This window comes from Vanacampus margaritifer, chromosome 1 (assembly GCF_051991255.1).
Source record: "Vanacampus margaritifer isolate UIUO_Vmar chromosome 1, RoL_Vmar_1.0, whole genome shotgun sequence".
Classification (NCBI taxonomy): domain Eukaryota; kingdom Metazoa; phylum Chordata; class Actinopteri; order Syngnathiformes; family Syngnathidae; genus Vanacampus; species Vanacampus margaritifer.
In genome coordinates this window covers 29,679,511-29,697,675 of record NC_135432.1, presented here as the reverse complement: position 1 = coordinate 29,697,675, position 18,165 = coordinate 29,679,511, and the positions used below count along the sequence as shown (strand labels likewise).

The 18,165-nt window shown below is 37.4% G+C and overlaps 2 protein-coding genes across 4 annotated transcripts in view; both read left to right on the top strand.

Annotated features, from left to right (window-relative positions):
• Positions 1-3,840: 3,840 nt before the first annotated feature.
• Positions 3,841-11,007, top strand: LOC144038547 (E3 ubiquitin-protein ligase TRIM39). Its single transcript, XM_077551119.1, has 4 exons — positions 3,841-5,809; positions 6,748-6,887; positions 8,892-9,059; positions 9,557-11,007. Exons 1-4 carry the CDS (start codon positions 5,327-5,329, stop codon positions 10,263-10,265), a joined length of 1,500 nt encoding a protein of 499 aa, XP_077407245.1. The 5' UTR covers positions 3,841-5,326; the 3' UTR covers positions 10,266-11,007.
• Positions 11,008-11,301: 294 nt separating this feature from the next.
• LOC144035865 (MICOS complex subunit mic25a-like) overlaps positions 11,302-18,165 on the top strand; it is a 43,926-nt gene continuing 37,062 nt past the window's right edge. For all 3 annotated transcript variants that reach the window (XM_077545910.1, XM_077545919.1, XM_077545927.1), the window contains exons 1-4: positions 11,302-11,516; positions 13,075-13,147; positions 13,590-13,710; positions 16,956-17,094. In XM_077545910.1, the coding sequence (XP_077402036.1) occupies positions 11,433-11,516; positions 13,075-13,147; positions 13,590-13,710; positions 16,956-17,094 (417 nt within the window). In that variant the 5' untranslated portion in view covers positions 11,302-11,432. The remainder of the gene's footprint in view (positions 11,517-13,074; positions 13,148-13,589; positions 13,711-16,955; positions 17,095-18,165) is intronic.

Sequence of the window (18,165 nt, the reverse complement as noted above, 5' to 3'; positions counted from 1 at the left end):
CATAGGCCTAAAGGGAGGAAGGAGCTGGCGTACGCTCAGCACCGCACCAACGAGGTCCAATCAGACACTTAAGAAAAGAGAGCCGAGTGGAACCAAAAGAAGACCTGCGGGACATTATGTTACTTTCATCCAGAGCCAGTCTTGGAAACTCATCCAACATGGACTCCTCTGTTCAAAATTTTTTTGTGACTGAGTGCGCAGTCCACCTCCGCAAGAGCAATGTTTACAATTTTATTTTTTGCACATCATCAACAGAAAAGATGCTTCCCCACAATGGAAACAATTTGGTTTTGGATGTGCAGACTGCTCATGACTAAGTGGAAAAACTCCTATCGAAGATCCCTCCTCAGTGTGAGTCAACCCAAAGATGGCTTAAGTCCACCACAAGAGACGAAACAAACCGCTTTTGTCACACCACAGAGGACACACGTAAATAGCTTTTGAACTGAAGGAATTGTCTTAAAACTAAATCTAATATGAACTATATCTATTTTGAGTCTAAATACAATAGAGTATATTTTTGGAAGGTTAACAGAACTATTCAGGAACTGGCTAAGGTCCACAATAAGAACGCTTATGAGGCTTTTTGATTAGACAGCCACAACTCTTCACCAGACCTTTCCAAACACAATCAACAATCGTCTTGTTCCGTAAAAAGACAAATTGTAAAGGCTGTGCACTATTACGGAAGCGTATTGCATTCACGTGAAAAAAAAAAACAACTCAAATTTTTGTCTGTTTTACCAAATTTTTTTTCTGTCAAAAAAATATTCCGAAAAACAGGCTGAAAAATATTATTCAAAAAAACAGGAAATAAATTATTCCGAAAAACAAAGCTGGTGTTCTGTTTTTTGGAGTATATATATATATTTTTTTACCTCTGACTTGTAGACTCGCTAATAGCGGAAGCGGACACTTTCCCGCATACATATGCAATAAGATGGTCATGTTTACTTACTGGCTCTCAATAAAGGAATGAATGTGTATACTGTATTGTGGTTTGTTCTCTAATCTCTGAGGGAAAACCCTTTAAAAAATATTCTGAAAAATAGAAAAAAATATTCTGAAAAACAGAGGAAAAAAACAAAGCTCCCTCCAAAAATTATTCAAGAAAACAGGACTTTTTTTTTCAAGTGAATGCAATACGCTTCCGTACATTATTAACTATGTTTCAACTACAATAAAACTAGCAGTTATTATTATTATGTTCAGTGGTCACACAGTTCCAGCCACAAGTATTGGAACAATCAGGTCTTTCCTTTATTTTTGAGCTGACTGAAAAAGATAAAAGCAAAAGATACGTATGAGATGAGAATATGAAGTAAGTATGAGACTGCATTTCAGCTTTCATTTTCAGCTATTTACAGCTGGATCAAATACTGTGGTTTGCTTCGAAACCCCTGCTGAATTTGTAACTTTTTGTACAATTTCAATTTGTATGGCCGCCATAATGGTTAGTTAGCACAATAGCTAAATGGTTAGCAATGTAAAAACAACAACTGAATATTTAAATTTGACAACGATAGCATCAATGCTCCGTGTCACATCAAAAGTATGTTCCAGCGAGCAGGTTATGTGAAAGCTCGGAGCTGAGATGAGAAGAAAATCTGGATGATCTGCTTCAAAGATGTGGGTAAGAGAAATTCCGACTCATTCACTATGGTAAAATGAAATGAAATAAAAATATGTTTCATTTTTTATTGAATATATACTTTTATATAAATAATAAGCAGTAAGAAAAAACTCGTGTGATTAGAATAAACAATTTTGTTTGAATACAGATTAACTATTTCCTATTGCCTACTCTTTTTTAATGACCCGGCACATACTGTAGTGTTTGCATAAAAAAAAATGGCGTCAACGTTATTTTGACTTCCAATTGTGATAACATACATCACATTACAGCTCTTGTAAAACATGTATTGGCTGAGAAGAAATTAAACCTTAATCTTCTTTTTTTTTTTTAAATGTATATTCATTCGGACTGATGTGTGGACATTTTGGTCAAAAAATGAAAGCACAAATATATAAATAAATATGTGTTGAATATGAAATGAATATTTGCTTTTGTTAAATGTCAATTACTTATAACCACAATCTAAAGGGGGCCAAATAATGGCAAAACAAAATATGCCTTGCCTGCCTGATACTAAATTAACCACTTATTGTTCCATCGTATATGCCCGATTGCATGTATTGTAAATGAAAATCAGATGTTATTCAATGTGCAGTATACAGATATATTAGTGCAAATCAGTGTTAAGTCAGTGCATCAAATAGTTATGAATTGAAACTTACACAATCACTTATGCATCATTTGCTTTTCTTTCTTTTCTTGCTTGAGCAGAGTAAGGTTTTTTCTTTAAAAAAAATCATTATAGGCCTGCATTGATGCCTCCAATTGGCGGAACAAAGTCATTGACATCAGCGCGTTTAGGACATTAACGCACATGGCTCAAGATGAAGTCATTCAAATCAATTGTTCTGGAGTGTTTTGATGAACTCAGAACTCAAAATTAGATAATGATCAAGTTGAACCTGCTTTGCTCCAATCTTCCCACCCTCGCAGGTTCTACCAGCCAGACAATTTTGACAACTTTGACATAATCTCTCCATCCACTTGCAAACAAAAACATTCCCCTAAACAAATAAAGAAGAGCATATATATGACTAAACTGAGTCTACAAATATTGTTTATCACATACACAATTATAGAAGCACAATGACACTTGTTTTTTTTTTTTGTTAAGTTTTTGTTTCATTTCATTTTCATAAACATGATTATAAAATATACTGGTTTGAGTGTGCAAATGTATTTACTCTCTGTGCTTGATTGGCTAATTGTTTCTAAAGCAGCTCAGAGATGGCCAATTAATTGATTAATGAATGAATTGATGAATTCATTGATTACTTAATTAATTAATGTATTTATTTATTTTTTTGTCAGGACTGGTTAAATATAAATCCAAGGTTCAAAAGATTGATTTATTTTTACTCTCACAAAATGTATTTGTTCATGCGGTAAAGTGGAATCCAAAACTAGAATAGCAACATTGTGTTTCAACACTTGTCTCAGCAGTGACCAAATGCTTGACTCATCTGTGTGTTTTGCATACTACTTGCCGCTCAGCTGCTTTTTATGTTTCAGTATCATTTAATACATTAGCAAAGTCTTATATTTGTTGCATTTATTAAGACATTTTAAAAATCTTTGTATTATTTTCTTATTCATCAAAACCTTTTTAATTTTAAACCTTTATTTACATCTTGGATAATTCAAACAAAGGAGATGACTATTATTTCATTATTAAAATAAATAATTTTACATATTCTATATAAAGTACATATACACAGATTAAATGGATACTTGATTTATTGAGCCATTTTCAGCACTAAAAAGTTAATATTTTGCCCAGAATGAATTTGATAACTTCATTATTTTCCATGTAAAATGAATATCTTAAAAAATAATAATAATAATTCCATTGCTGACCAAACCCAGAAAACGGGTGAGCCGTGATTAGTCGTTACCTACTTCCTCAGCACAGGTGATGTCATTTTCAGTCGACAGCAAGTGGAAAAAGTTTTTAAAGGTATTAATTGCAAACAAAAAATTAAAGTAGTTATAAAATTCATTCTGGACAAAATACTAACTTTTTACTGTTGAAAATTGCTTCATGTGCGCTGCACTCATTTTTTGGTGGTTGGACTCTAAATCGATTCTAACTTACACGAAGAAACCACTGTAATGTTGTTTTTCTCTACCCAGGCCTATCCTACACTTCCATCCATCCATCCATTTTCTTTTACCGCTTGTCCTCACAAGGGTCGCGGGGGTTGCTGGAGCCTATCCCAGCTGCGGGGTACACCCTGAACTGGTTGCCAGTCAATTGCAGGGCACACAGAGACAAACAACCATACTCACAATCACACCTATGGACAATTTGGAGTGTCCAATCAACCTGCCATGCGCATGTTTTTGGAATGTGGGAGGAAACCAGAGTACCCGGAGAAAACCCACGCAAGCACGGGGAGAACATGCAAACTCCACCCAGGAAGGCCGAAGCCCGGACTCACATCCTCTGCACTGGGAGGCGGACGTGCTAACCAGTCATCCACCCTGCCGCCTATCCTACACTTACGGAGTGTAATTTACTTTTCAGGTCGATGCACAGAGGAATATGAATTGTTTACAAGACATGTATGTTGTTGATGGCACCTGATTTGGCCAAGCGCATTCTGACCTCAATGATTCTTTTACATTGCTGCAGAAATACGGTCGTTCTGATGCATCTGTCACTCTGTACTGTCAGTTGTTTTGTTTTTTTCTGTCTTTTTAAAAGTGGGTCATGTCTTTGTTTTGTGTAGCATGAACACTTGACCTGAAGTGAACTAGACTGCATCAGAGCCTTTCTCCTCAACGGTAAAACGGATTGCTTTCACACTTCGACAAGACGGACAATCAGGGCAATCATTTTATTCGATCAGAGCAATCAATTAGAGTTGATTTTAACTGAATCCAACCAGAGTGATCACATTTCACATCACACATGATTGCATTGTTTAACAGTTGGGCCCCTTGTCAAAATCATGTTAAAATAACTACATTTACCGTGATCATATCAAGCTAACTGTTGTCTATTTTAATGGGTAACATTTTCCAGTGACACTTGAGCTGACAGGCTTTCATACAACTCCACATGCAGTAAAAACAAGAAGGGTTTCTCCATGCTCTGTTTACCCTCAACATGAGTCATCCGGTACACATGATTCAACTGTGTGTACAAAAGCAGGTTCCCACATTTACTGTGTGCTCAATTCCAAGTAACATGTAAACATTTGCTAGTGTTGAACTACAAAAGCATTTGTCTAATATTACATTATTTGGGGAATAACCTTCTCGGTCAGCAATCGCGGAGACCAATCAGAAGAAAAAAAATCATTTACATGTGATGCTGAAGGCCATTTCAGCGGACAGAGAGATTACAATTAGTGTTGACGGAGCATGAATGTGTGTTGCATATTTTTACCACAAACAACCCTGATGATGCCGATGTATTTCCCGTAGTTCAAGAAAGGAATGCTGTTGTTCTTGGTGCGCATGTGCATGTACTGCCTATCAAATACAAACTTAGGGCTATCGGCTTTCTCATTTTCTTGTTGGACTTACATGCAGCCTTACCTGCATGTCTTAGAACGTAGCCTGCTGCTAGTGCCGGGATAGGAAGAGTCCCAGTGATTGTTGCTTTTTGGATGAAAGCACCTCAAATGCAATCAAGGACATATCAGCAATTATTACTAAAAGACCCGGTTCCCACCTTCCATCATGAGTAGCTCCATGCGAGAGGAGCTCAGTTGTCCTATCTGCCTTCAGCTTTTCTTGGACCCCGTGGTTCTCCCCTGCGGCCACAACTACTGTCAGGTTTGCATCTTGCAGACCATCAACAACGGCAACAAGATCCTGCAATGCCCGGAGTGTCGCCTGGAGTATCCGGGTGCCCAATCCCTGCAGAAGAACTTCAAACTCGGTAACATCATCAGCGGATACCAAACGTTTTTGTCAAAGCCCCACGCTCAACCGGAGAACCAGCTGAAGATTGACAAAGCATGGGAGCAGCCTGCGGACGAGGCATCACAGACGGGGAAGGAGTGCGACATCCACCACTGTCCCTTCGTGTACTTTTGCTCCACCGACATGACCTTGCTGTGTTCCAAGTGTTTCATGGAGGGGCTGCACCAGAACCATGACCTTCTCACCTTCAACGTTGCTGAGGGGGAGATGAGGCATGCCCTCGAGGTCCGCAGCAAGGTAGGTTTCTTCGACTCATATTTGTCAGGCATAATTTGCTCAAAAATCAAAGACTGCTTTTATCAGTCAAAGTCAGAATACATTTTCTTTTATTTTTTATTTTTATTTTTATTTTTATTTTTATTTTTTCATTTATTTTGATTTATTTATTTATTTATTTATTACCTAATAGGCCATTTAATAATTAATTTTCATTTGTTGACTTCATCATCATTAAGCTGAATGGGAAAGGCAAATCATAAAAATAAAAATAACATTTTAAGGCCATCTAAAAACAAATATGTATACCAACATTTGTTGAAACGTATAAAGAACAAATAACAAGTAGACTGGTGGCATAATAGTTACCATGTGGGTTGTCACTGGATGCTCATTCCAAAAACATGCATGTTAGACTCACTAAATTGCCTGTAAGTGGCTGTTTGTCTTATCGACACTGTATTTGCACTGCGTTTGACTGGTGGGCAGTCAAAGAAATACATATTCCCTCAAGTTAACATACATTTCAGATAGAGCAGATAATGCAAATTGAGTGACGAAAATCACTTACATAATAATAATGTAGAATGTAATCACAATATAATTACTTTGTAATTACAACACTATGCTGTAGCACTACATCAAGTAGAAAAGTAATAAATTTGCATACTCGTGAATTACTTCATCACATTTTCTGACATTAGAGGGGATTTTTACATGTGGAAAAATGCAGCTCCGCAAACCAATTTTAGTGCTCCCTGGAAACATTCTGGGACAGTCCCGCTATCAGTACGATGGAAAGATTGTCAGAGGGACTAGTGATGTAAATTACACTCGTTATTGAAGCCAATTGTTGTCTCCCCCTCTGAATTTGTAACAAGAATAGGACACCCAAGTCAGTCTGCCCTGTCTGCGTATAACGTGACTGACACATGGATTACATGTGCATGTGCGTGCAGGTGGTTTCCAACAGACTGAAAATGACGGACTTCCTGGTTGAGAAGGTAAAGGAGCAGCAGGGTCTTTCTGAAGCTGTTGGAGACAAACTGGTTCACAAGGCCATCACAACAGTGGAAATCATGGCGAGACTGGTGGATGGGTAAGCAGACAAAAAGCGCACTGAGGTTTTGGTCTTATCAAGGGTGGAAAAAACAAGCCATACTGTACACACCCGGATTCAGAGATAAACCGTGCAAGCATATTTTGGTGTTGGCTTGCGGATGGTCAGTTTTTCTTTTCAGTACATTTTCAAACCATAATCCTAAAATCAGGTAGATGAAGGCAACAGGTTTGTTGTACTTTATGCCATCTAGTGGAAGAGCAGTTAGATGTTCTGCCTGTCAAGACACATTGCTGCATTCACCAAAAAACACATTATTTTTGATTTGGATTTGTTGTTTGGCCATAATATCATTTTGAGCATGTCACATGTTAAACAGAACAATTATTTTCAGACAGAAAGCACATGGGTATTTTCACTTTGTGTCTTCAAACTTGAAGATCCAGACTAGGCAGTGACTGTTACAGATAAAAATGCATGACTGTCAATGTAGCTGTCAATCATATGCCGTTTGTCAACATTTCTTTTCACTGATATAATGTTGGCTATTTCCACTTTGTCACCTGTCACCACTTTAGAAGTGGGTGTGATCAAGATCACCACCAAGGCTGAACTTGCAACACCGGAAAAAAGAAAAAGAAAAAAGTATTTGTCATTCGGGATGGAGAGAATTTGGCAGTTTGATTTTTGATTGGACAATTTGAATTTCTGTGAATGAAGTGCCAAGTAGGGATACCTTGAGCGGCAAAAAATGTATGTGTTCTTGCTTGACCCAGCTGCTATATTAAAAGCTCTGACACTATTGTGACATGTCATACAATGCTTACATGATCCTGTGTGAATAAAGTTTGAGAACAAAAGTCATATTATTAAAGGAATAGTCACTGCGGTATTTAAAAAAAAAAAAAAAAAAACTTAAAAATTCAGAATGAATATGTCTTTTCCAGATAAAAAAAAAAGGGCTAATATTACAAGAATAAAGTTGCATTTTTAAAATTCATTTATTCACTCGAATAGATCCTTTACTTGGGTCAAAAAATTGGATCATTTTGTATAAAACAACCCAAAAAGTTGGGTCAAATAGGTCCTTTTTTTTTTTTTATCCATAATTGGATTACTTTTGACCAAACGTTTTTTAGAGTGTGCGGCATCTTTGCACGTTTGTTTTGACCAATCAAGGCAACGGTTGAAAATGTCGACTTCAGTCTCGTCTTCGGGGGGAAGCATGAATATCTTTACCAGATAAAAATGCACGAAGCGCCTCTCGCTGTTCAACATTCATCAAGGAAACTGTGAGTAATTCTGCAAAAACAGAATTAATTGCAGCGTCCATTCGTCTGTTAGGTTTGTTTGTTCCCCTGACCCCGCCAAATACCGTGAGAATTTAGCTTGTGAAGAGGAATAAAATATTTGTCCTCTTTGCGTGTTCCAAAACTTGAAGACAGATTTAATGTAAGAAAAAACACCTTTGCAAAAATGATTTTAATCTAACAGCGATCTCTGGACATCGTAACAGACTCCAATTCATCACTTAACAGGTGGAATTCAGAGCGCCGAATGTCTCTCTTCCGCGTGTAAAATGGCTTCTTATAGTTAAAACCGACCGCCTCTCTTTCATTTGTAGACAAAACATACTCTCTGGGTACTTTTCCGTGAGCGATGGCGAAAACAGAGTCAGGGGTGCGTGTTCGAAACAGATTCTGTTCTCAAGGACCAAATGTGTTTTCCCACAGAGAAGGAACTTCTAGACCAAATAATATGTCCCAGCTTAAGGTCAAATTATACTGAGTTCAACACTACTTGCTTTACACGTCTATAAAACCTTTCAACATGGTTAATATAAAGAATTAAGATGTTAATAATGTATAACAATGGTTAATATATGAAAATAAAGAATTTAAATGTTAATAATATCTAACACTTGCTGACAAGGTTAACACTTGATGTGGTAACAATCCTGTAAATTTAGGACACAAGCACAACATTTTATCATTGTGTTCCCTGGCTGGCACTCAACTTCCCTTTATTCGGTGGTGTGTTCAGGTACCGTGACAGATTGCAGGCGCTCCTGGAGGAGGAGCAAAGCAAGCGTCGAAACAGCTGGCAGGTGGGCGTGGACGCAATGGAGGAGCAACAGCAGCTACTAGTGGATGCCCAGCGAAGTGCAACTGAGGCCCTCAACATGACGGAGTCGTGCAGCTTCATAAACCAGTATATTATTATTATTATTATTATTATTTAAATGATATATGTATAGCGACATTTGCTTGACTTTGGTGCAGACAATGTTGGTTCACTTCCCACTCAGTGACAGTGTCAATGCCACAAAAATAGGAAACGGATGGCTTGTGAAATAATATCCTCCATCAAAATCACAATTCCACATAGCCTACAGTTGATTCTCTCCATTATTATTATATTATGTGTTAATACGTTATAAGAACAGCAGTTTGAATACAATAACTGATAGACAATTTAATAACATTAACAATTGTGTGAATTTATTTTTCCTTATAAGTTTTATTTTTATTGAATGCATTTGCTCAAAGAGAACAGAGGCACGTGTACCACGTACATGACTGCAACTTCAATTTACAGTTCTATGGCCATTATAGATTTAAGTCAGATTTAAGACAGAGGCTCCTGTAGAGCGCATATGATGAAACAAGTGAGTTCTAATTAAACATTTTTCTACCCATTCTTTCCAGGTTTTTAATGATAGAAGAGAAGCTAAGGAGAGCTTCCATTGTCACAATTTCCTACAACATCCCCACAAAGGCTCCATTTAACACCAAGCAACTGCAGAAAGACCTCAGGACCGAGGCCTTCCGAGCCGAAATGAACCGCCTGTCCGACTTCCTTTGCATCCTCTTCAATCCTCTGGAGCTCACCTTCAACGCGAGCACAGTCCACCCCAGCTTGCAACTGAGCAACGACCTGCGCACGGCCAAGTACACCGACACCAAGCAGTCATACGGCGAGAACAAAGAGCGCTTCACCAGTGCCCCGCAGGTCATGTGCGACCAGGGCTTTTCCAGTGGCGAGCATGTTTGGGTGGTGGAGGTGGGCCCAGAAAGTATGTGGTCGCTGGGGTTGTGTTACAAGAGCATCCCCCGACGCGGCGACCACAGCCGCCTGGGTCACAACTCGGTGTCATGGCGGCTCCAGTGGAAAAACGGCAAACTGACAGTGTGCAAGTCTTCGTCAAACGTAGTCCTGCGCGAAATGGTCAACCAGCCGCTGAAAATTGAGGTGGCACTGGACTATGAGGAAGGCACATTGGTGTTCCATAGCATTAAAGGCCAAAGGGAGCATCTCTACACATTCAAGGATGCGTTTAAAGAGACTGTTTACCCAGCTTTCAGCATCCACTCCAACACGCCAGACTCGTATATCACACTCCAGTGTGGCTTGTGAGCGTATCGGCTTGTGTTTTGTAAGTGTCAATTTATTAAAATTGCGCTTAGATAAACAATCTTTGGCGTTTGCATTTTATATTTGCAAGTTTGACTCAATACTAATATTCCAAAATACTGTATGCATACTCCAAATAGTGCAGCTACTGTTATGTGTCATAGTAGTGAAGGCAATGCAATCTTGATTAATTTACTGCTGTATACAAGAACACCGCTTAAATGGAGCAGGCAAATCTGATAATAGTTTGTTTACAAATACATTAATCATTCAGTATCGTTAACTCATTCACTGCCATAAATTCATTAAAAAAAAGATTATTAAAAATTAGGGGCGACAGGCGATTAACTTTTTTTTTATTGTAATTAATTGCATGACTTCACTTTAATCACAAATTTTATCTGTTCTAAATGTACATTAAATAGTTTCTAAGTTTTCATACTCTTGTTAACAAAAGTGGTTTAACAAAAAATGTTAAACTAATAGAAATAGTTAAAATGAATTTTTGACGTCTATAGCCATCAATGGCAGTGAATGAGTTAATGTTTGGTTGTATTGATTAATGCCGTCGGCGAACAGCCAATCACTGTATTATTTTTTTTCATTTAAAAATAAAATGTATATGATATATTGTTGATTGCTAACTCTCTGGAAATCAATGATTTGATTATTTTATTTTTTTCCCTTTTACTCTGGTGTCAATGTGAATTGTGATTTTACATGTAAATAAATAATAATAATGATATTTGTGTATTCAGTATTATTACTTATAGATAGAATAATTGTAGTGTATACACTCTACTATAAAAATGACACAACATGAGTGAGTCTGAGATTTAGTTATGGCAACCCTAAGTGTGAAAGACCGTGTTTATATATTTTTCTTTTAACTACATAAAACATTAGACAGACTCATATTTCGGTACACAGTTATACGCACTAATTATTTAAAACTGAAAATGTCAACACCCCTTCTACCTTTCTGATCTTACTTTTGTGTGTATGAACTTGTAAAAGGGGGAGGATACTGAATCTGGCAACCCGAGCCGATCCCATCGGTTGTCATTGGGTGGTACACACACGATCATCATACAAAGTTAGAAGGCAATAAAGCTTTTATTGTACGGAATCTAGAATACGTACGAACGCCATTTATTTACTCCAGGTGGCATGGGCTCAGGAGAAAGTACGACGAGAAAAGTGTCTTTTGGTATGGACGACGAGGACAGAGTCAGGATTCTTCGTGGAGTCAAGGTAATGCTAATTATAGCTAGCGTTTGTTGACAAGCTATGCTAACTTTATACATGTTGCCTTAGTACTCTCCCCTATCATGCTAATACATTGAATCCGGACTGTTTTTGAGCGCGTTCATGTTCGTTGGTAAAACAAAAGTTTAACTAAGCTAGAAGGATGAGTGGAGGATGCAGAAGGATGCAAGAACAGGTTGATAGACTAGCCTCATTTCTACGGGATCGAGCGGCCAGACTTCCCTTGAAATAGGCACCATTTTGTAGTATTGTCTCCCTTATTGAGATTAGATCATTAATGATTTACGTTTATTTTAAAGTTATCTGTGCTCTTCTGGTAAACTCGGCATAGTTTTTTTGCCCAGGATTTCCTTTGTAGTATGTCTTAAAAAAATGTGTCTTGCTCTTGGATTTGGGCTTCTGACAGCGGTGCCTTCATGTGCCATGTAGTGTCGGAATTTTGTACACTCTACTGCAGGTGTCAGCCATGGAAAGAGTGTGTTTTATATATGTGTTTTAAAGTTTGATTAACGAGTTTGATGGCGCATTATTGAACAGATCTTCCAAAAAGTTAAATTTTCCTGTGACAAATATTAAGAAAGTTATGTCTCTTTAAAACGAATAATGCAAAGTCAATAGGGGTCGAGATTTGAGGTTGACCATTTGTGTTCAATCCGAGTTTCTTACTTTAATAACTTTGTTCATCTTTATCTCATTCTCATTAAAATACTACTACTGGAAAACTTGCTAGAAACAGACAACATATAACAACCATTTTTAATTGTTTGTAATAAGTTAATTAAGTAATTTCAGTCATTACACAGAATATTATCGGTACATCTTGGACAACAAAAGGTTCAACACAAGTTCAAGTCCAAGTCACCAATGCTAACATCCTATCCTACCCTTCCAAGAAAAAATGAGTGGGATTTTCTGTAAAAACACGGATTTATATAAAAAATTATGCTGAAGCTGAACACTGTAGCAACAGTCTGTCCGTCCATCCATCCATCCATCCATCCATCCGTCCATCCATCCATCCATCCATCCATCCATCCATCCATCCATCCATCCATCCATCCATCATCCATTCATTCATCCATCCATCAATTAATTAATTAATTCATCCATCCATTTCACCAAGAGAGGCTGCTAATAGACTGTGAAAAGATAATGAGTGAGGTAGGAATAGACTGCCCTGGAAATTACTGTGTGTATGGCATACAATGGCAATGCCTCAGGGCAAAAATAATATTAGTTGACCATTTTTTTGTGATTGATTTGTTTGACTTTTTTCCACTGCCCTGTGTTCAACTCTTTCTGATGAGAATCATCCATTACTGGATGAAACGCTCACTATTGTAAAAACAGTATACAGTACTAGGTAATGTTTTAATTAAAGTTTTAATTAACATTTTAATTTTCATAAACACATGCCCAGAATATGGTAACCATTTGTAGTTTTGTATTGCAAAGTACAATAAATAAATAAACAAATACAAATAAACAAATAAATAGATGTTGTGTTTTTTGTCTTTAACTTGCTTTCCACCCTTTGGTCCAGCTTTCAGAAGATGTTCTCCAAAGGATGAGGGGCGTGGCCAACATTCCTCCACAGCATTCACAGAGAGACAAAGGTATTCTTGCACCTCATTGTAGGGTTGGACGATATGTAAACACAATATTTTTAATTAATAGTTAACATTTTAACTTTTTAAACATAAGAAAAATAGCCATCTAACTGCATGGCTCTCCTGGCAAATTCTGTAATAAGATAACGCCACACCGTCTTTTCTCATGTTGAGTTGTCCAGGTGAGGCAAGGCCATCTCTGCATAATATTTGAAGCCTCATATCCGAAGTTTCCAACATGCTAATCTCTGCTTTTGCAGTCAGTCCGATATGGCCATTTAGAAAGGTGGAAAGTCTTGTTGAAATGCTCTTCTATTATTCGCATATTTTTGTTAGTCTTCTTGCAGAGTGGAACCCGTAACAAATGATATTAAATTGAATACATTGAAAGTTTGTCAGGCATCAGCCGTCAGCCTTCTATTTACTTTCAACTCTCTCATTACTTCAGGTGCCTCTTTCAGTGCCAGCTCCAACACCCGACCCCAGCCAAACCAACAGAAGCAGGACCAGTCAAGCACCCAGTCCAGCACTGACAAAACAAGTGCGAAAGTCAAGGAAGAACAGCAGAGGTTAGTATCAATTGTTCATATCTATTATTCCATACTGTTGTTAATGCCAATTTAGTTGCTGGCATGTCTGTGTTTCACATCTACATTATTGTTTTTTTTTGGCTTTGTTTTATTTTTTTTATAGTTATAGCAATAAAAGAGTCAACAACTCATCTCCCCAAAAATAAATAAAGTAAAATGTGGGCAGCATGATGACATAGTGGTTAGCAAGTCTGTCTCATAGATTTGATTTGAATTTATTGGAGCCAAACACAGTTCTCTCAATACAAGTTCATGGAAAAAAACGCCCCCGAAAACCTGAAGTTTTCCTTGAAATTCAACAATATTGTCAATGCGTACTAAATAATTGATATCTCAGCTCCTGAAGCAGATACACAGACATAATTCCAAAAACTTTTCAGAGCTTACACCTGTGGCATTCACACAAACCTAAGTTTATTATTATAAACCTTCAATAATAATAAAAGAAAAAAAAATCAACAAACAACCGTGTCGAATCTGGTGGTATATTTACCTTCAACACTGGAGCGCAGTTCTAATAACCTCGGGGGATCGAGTGGTAATTATACGTTGTCTACTCCGTTACAAAGCTGTCAAAATTTTCAACATCCTCATTGTCTATAAACATATTTCTTAACAGTATTTCACTGTCGATTCGTTACACTGATTCAAATTCCTCCCGCGCCGTCGTCAATCGAATCATTTATTTCATGACTTTCGCGAATTTGCGCCAGCCATAAATGCTCGAATAAAATTCCAGGACATGCTACGAGGCCCACGTCACCCTCTCGTGTACATTCTGATGCATTTCATTGGCAAAGAGACCAAGTATTAGTCAAAACAAAACAAAATGACGTACCCGCACTCCCGGCTCTAACAGTAAAAGCGCAGCAATGCGCTCCCAGCCTTAATGGGTTAAATATACTAGACTGGCTATTGACTACTATCAGCAGTTTCAAAACATCTGTAATAAAACGTGACATAATGTATATTTTCAACTTTAAGTCATACCTTCTTTCATTGTTTGGCTGGTCCTGTCACTAATACTTATTATTTGCAACTTTTATTTATGTATCTATTAAAATTAGCGGTTGGTCTAGCACCATAAATCCCAGTTTCTTAATCGTGTTGACGGCAGCGAACGAGTTCCGGTTGTATTAAAAAGTTCCACTTGTAACTATGGAAAACATTTTTATTTTAGTTTAAATTGGCTTACCTTAACAAGAATCCCACATTGCATTGTGGTCAAAGGGAGAATGCTGGTCGGTTGTTGCACCTTTTGGTGTTGTAAATAGTATTGTAATTTCTGGAGCAGGTCACGAGGGGGCGCACGGTAAAGAAAGCGCAAGAGCGCCAGACAGAACAAAATAAACCAAGTGAGTCCAAATACAATAGGAGAGACAGAACAAGAGCGAGACAATTTGTGCCCTCATTATGGAAAAGAAACAGAGAAGTGCATATAATGCTACATTTAAGTTAAAGGCAATCGATTCTGACACTGACGAAGAGAAAGAGGAGTTTTTTTGTTTTAAGAGCGACAATAACGGAGAGAGAGTGGCTGACGAGGCCTTTCTGGGCCTTTTCGTTTCAGCCACTGAGGAAGAGGATGATGGCATGAGAATTACCAGTAATGACTGACTTTTCTGCTATAGCAGGCTGGTTATTTTTGTTACAGTAATGTATATTTGTACAGCCGTGTTATTAATGGACCTTTACTGCCGTGTTTCAGGCAAGCACTTTTAAAAAGACATTTCATTTAGGCATTTGACGTTATTGCCTCGTCAAGCGCTGTAAGTTTTGTTCTGTTGTTATACTGTACTACTACGCGCGCCGTATTATTTGTGCACCTCACCAATGCTGTTTAGATGTTAATAAATGGGACGCTTTGCGTTCCCAAACAGTCATCTCTGTCCCAACAATCCCCTCTGTGGTAGCTGGAAACCACATTATATACCGGTGCGGTAACATTAAAACACCTGCGGCTTACAGTCGGGTGCGGCTTATACATGTAACAATCTCGAGTACGCCCCAAATTTTATTATTACGGTACATCCTCGTTTGTGGCAGAAGCCGCATGCTAGTGATAGATCACAAAATTAATTACCATACTTCTTCTTCCATTTTTTTTTTCTACTTTCTCTTGGCAATTGGTAAATACTTTGGGTGCCTTACCACCACCTTGTTTGCTGCATGTGGCATCCGCATGCTTCTTTAGCATGCGATTTATACTCTATATTTAATTCAATTTATAATCTGAAAAATACAGTATATTGGTGATATTGGCCTGACTTCCTGATCCCCCGGGAGATAGAGGTATGACCAAGTGCTAATGTTTCAATTGTTGTATTCAAATTTCATTTGGATAGATTGGTTCACCAATTCTGGTCCTCGAGGTCCGGAGTCCTGCAGGTTTTAGATGTTTCCGCCTACCAACACACCTGATACCAAAGATCAGGATTGTTATAAGGAATGCTGACAAGCTGATTATATGAATCAGGTGTGCTAGTGGGCGGAAATATCTAAAACCTGCAGGATTCCCGGACCTTGAGGACTGGAATTGGCGAACCCTGGGATAGAACATCACCTATGAACATTAGTAGAACTATAGAGAAGGAATTCCATTGTGGATACTTTTTCCTGCTGAGGCTGCAAGATCTTTGGACCTTATTTAGGAATTCCTTCCAATAGCTAAGTATCTCTTGCAATAATGTATATTTAGCTCTCATTTTTCTGGCAATTAAAACACAACTATTTCTATCGGTTCATTTTCTGTTCTAAAGGGAACAGGAATTTAACAGGAAACCAACTTGCCTATTACTGGCAAGACCCGAATTGCATCACACATCTGGTGTGTATAGTTAATGGTCCATATGTATGAAAGTGAGTGTGAACATTCGTCGTCTTCTGTTAATCAAAATTTGTGGCATCTCCATGGAAAAAACAAGCTGCTATTTTAATTGTATCCTAATGCACTAGTGAGGTTCCGTTTGGAGTCACAATTTTTTTTTTAATTAATTGATTTATTTACTTGCTCATATGAGTATGGTGCTGATTTTTTTTTCCTTTCATTTTTATTTTGCTATCTCAGACATGATTGTGACCTAAATATATGCAATCTGAGTGATGGTCTATGCTGCCCTCTAGAGGTAGCCATTTTGAAGACATTGTAATTGAAGCAATGGAAATCAGATTTTGTAGGAGGACAGTGGGCAATAAAAGCATGATTATGCATGTGTCCTTTCCAGGGCTGATCGCCAACAGAGCATACTGAGGGAGGAGTTGGCCCAGAAAAGAGAGGCGGAGAAAGGGAAGGAGGAGACGATTAAGGCAATGAGTCGGGAGAGACAACATACTCGCCAGGAGGCTAAGAAGGCCAAACAATTGGTACAATGTCACACACACACACACACACACACACACACACACACACACACACACACGCACATAGTTATTTTTCATCAAAATGTAACTGTACTGAATACAAAATAAATGGATGCATTATTGTGGGTCTGCGTAAAGGCACGATGGCTTACTATACTACTGTATACACAAAAACTGCAGCAGTCAGTTTTAACTACAGGAATGAGAGGAAATCACTGAATTATATTTATAACGCATAACCGCAATTTCTTTTTAAACTCAACTACCATACCATTTATCTTTTTTGTAATTACTCCATTTAGCACTTTTCTTTTTGAGAACAGCTTGCCCATAAAGAGTTATATGGAAGACGATAGAGGCCAGTAAAAAAAAAGAAAGTTGGATTCTCACTTTATTCTCAGAATTTTCACTTTAATCTGAGATTAAAGACAGAATTTTAATCTAAAAGCGAGAATATAACATCTCAGTAAATTAGAATATAATGAAAGACAATGTTTTATTTCAATAGTTGAATTTAAAAACACCTCTTTTACTGAATATCCATTCACTATGATTTTATGATAAGCAGTTCAGGAAATGGATGGGTTTTTTTTTATTATTATTTTTTATGTAATTCTGATGATTATTGCTGACAATTGACAAAAATTCATTATCTCAAAAAATTACAATATTGTATTACTTGACAAACAACAACAATTTAGGTCGGGATCGACCTTCTAAAAAGTATTTTCTTGTGTTAGATGACTATATAATATATAAAATTCGCATTATGCACTGAGACAATGGAATACATTAATTTCACCACGTTCTTATTCTGTTGCGTGCAAAGTGAGTCACAGCACTTTTAGAGCATTTTTAATAGTTTTGGTTATTTTCAATGACTGCCAATTCATTTAGACACCAAGGTAGTAACTTATGTATACAAGTAACTCAGTACTCAAGTACAAATGCTGAATTTGGCTAGCTTTGGCAAAGTTAAATTTAAGTACTTGTATTTATTTTTTGATTTTAATATTTTAATACTGGTCAGGTTCATGATTTTTTTTTTTATAAATAGAAAGTTTAAATAAAAAA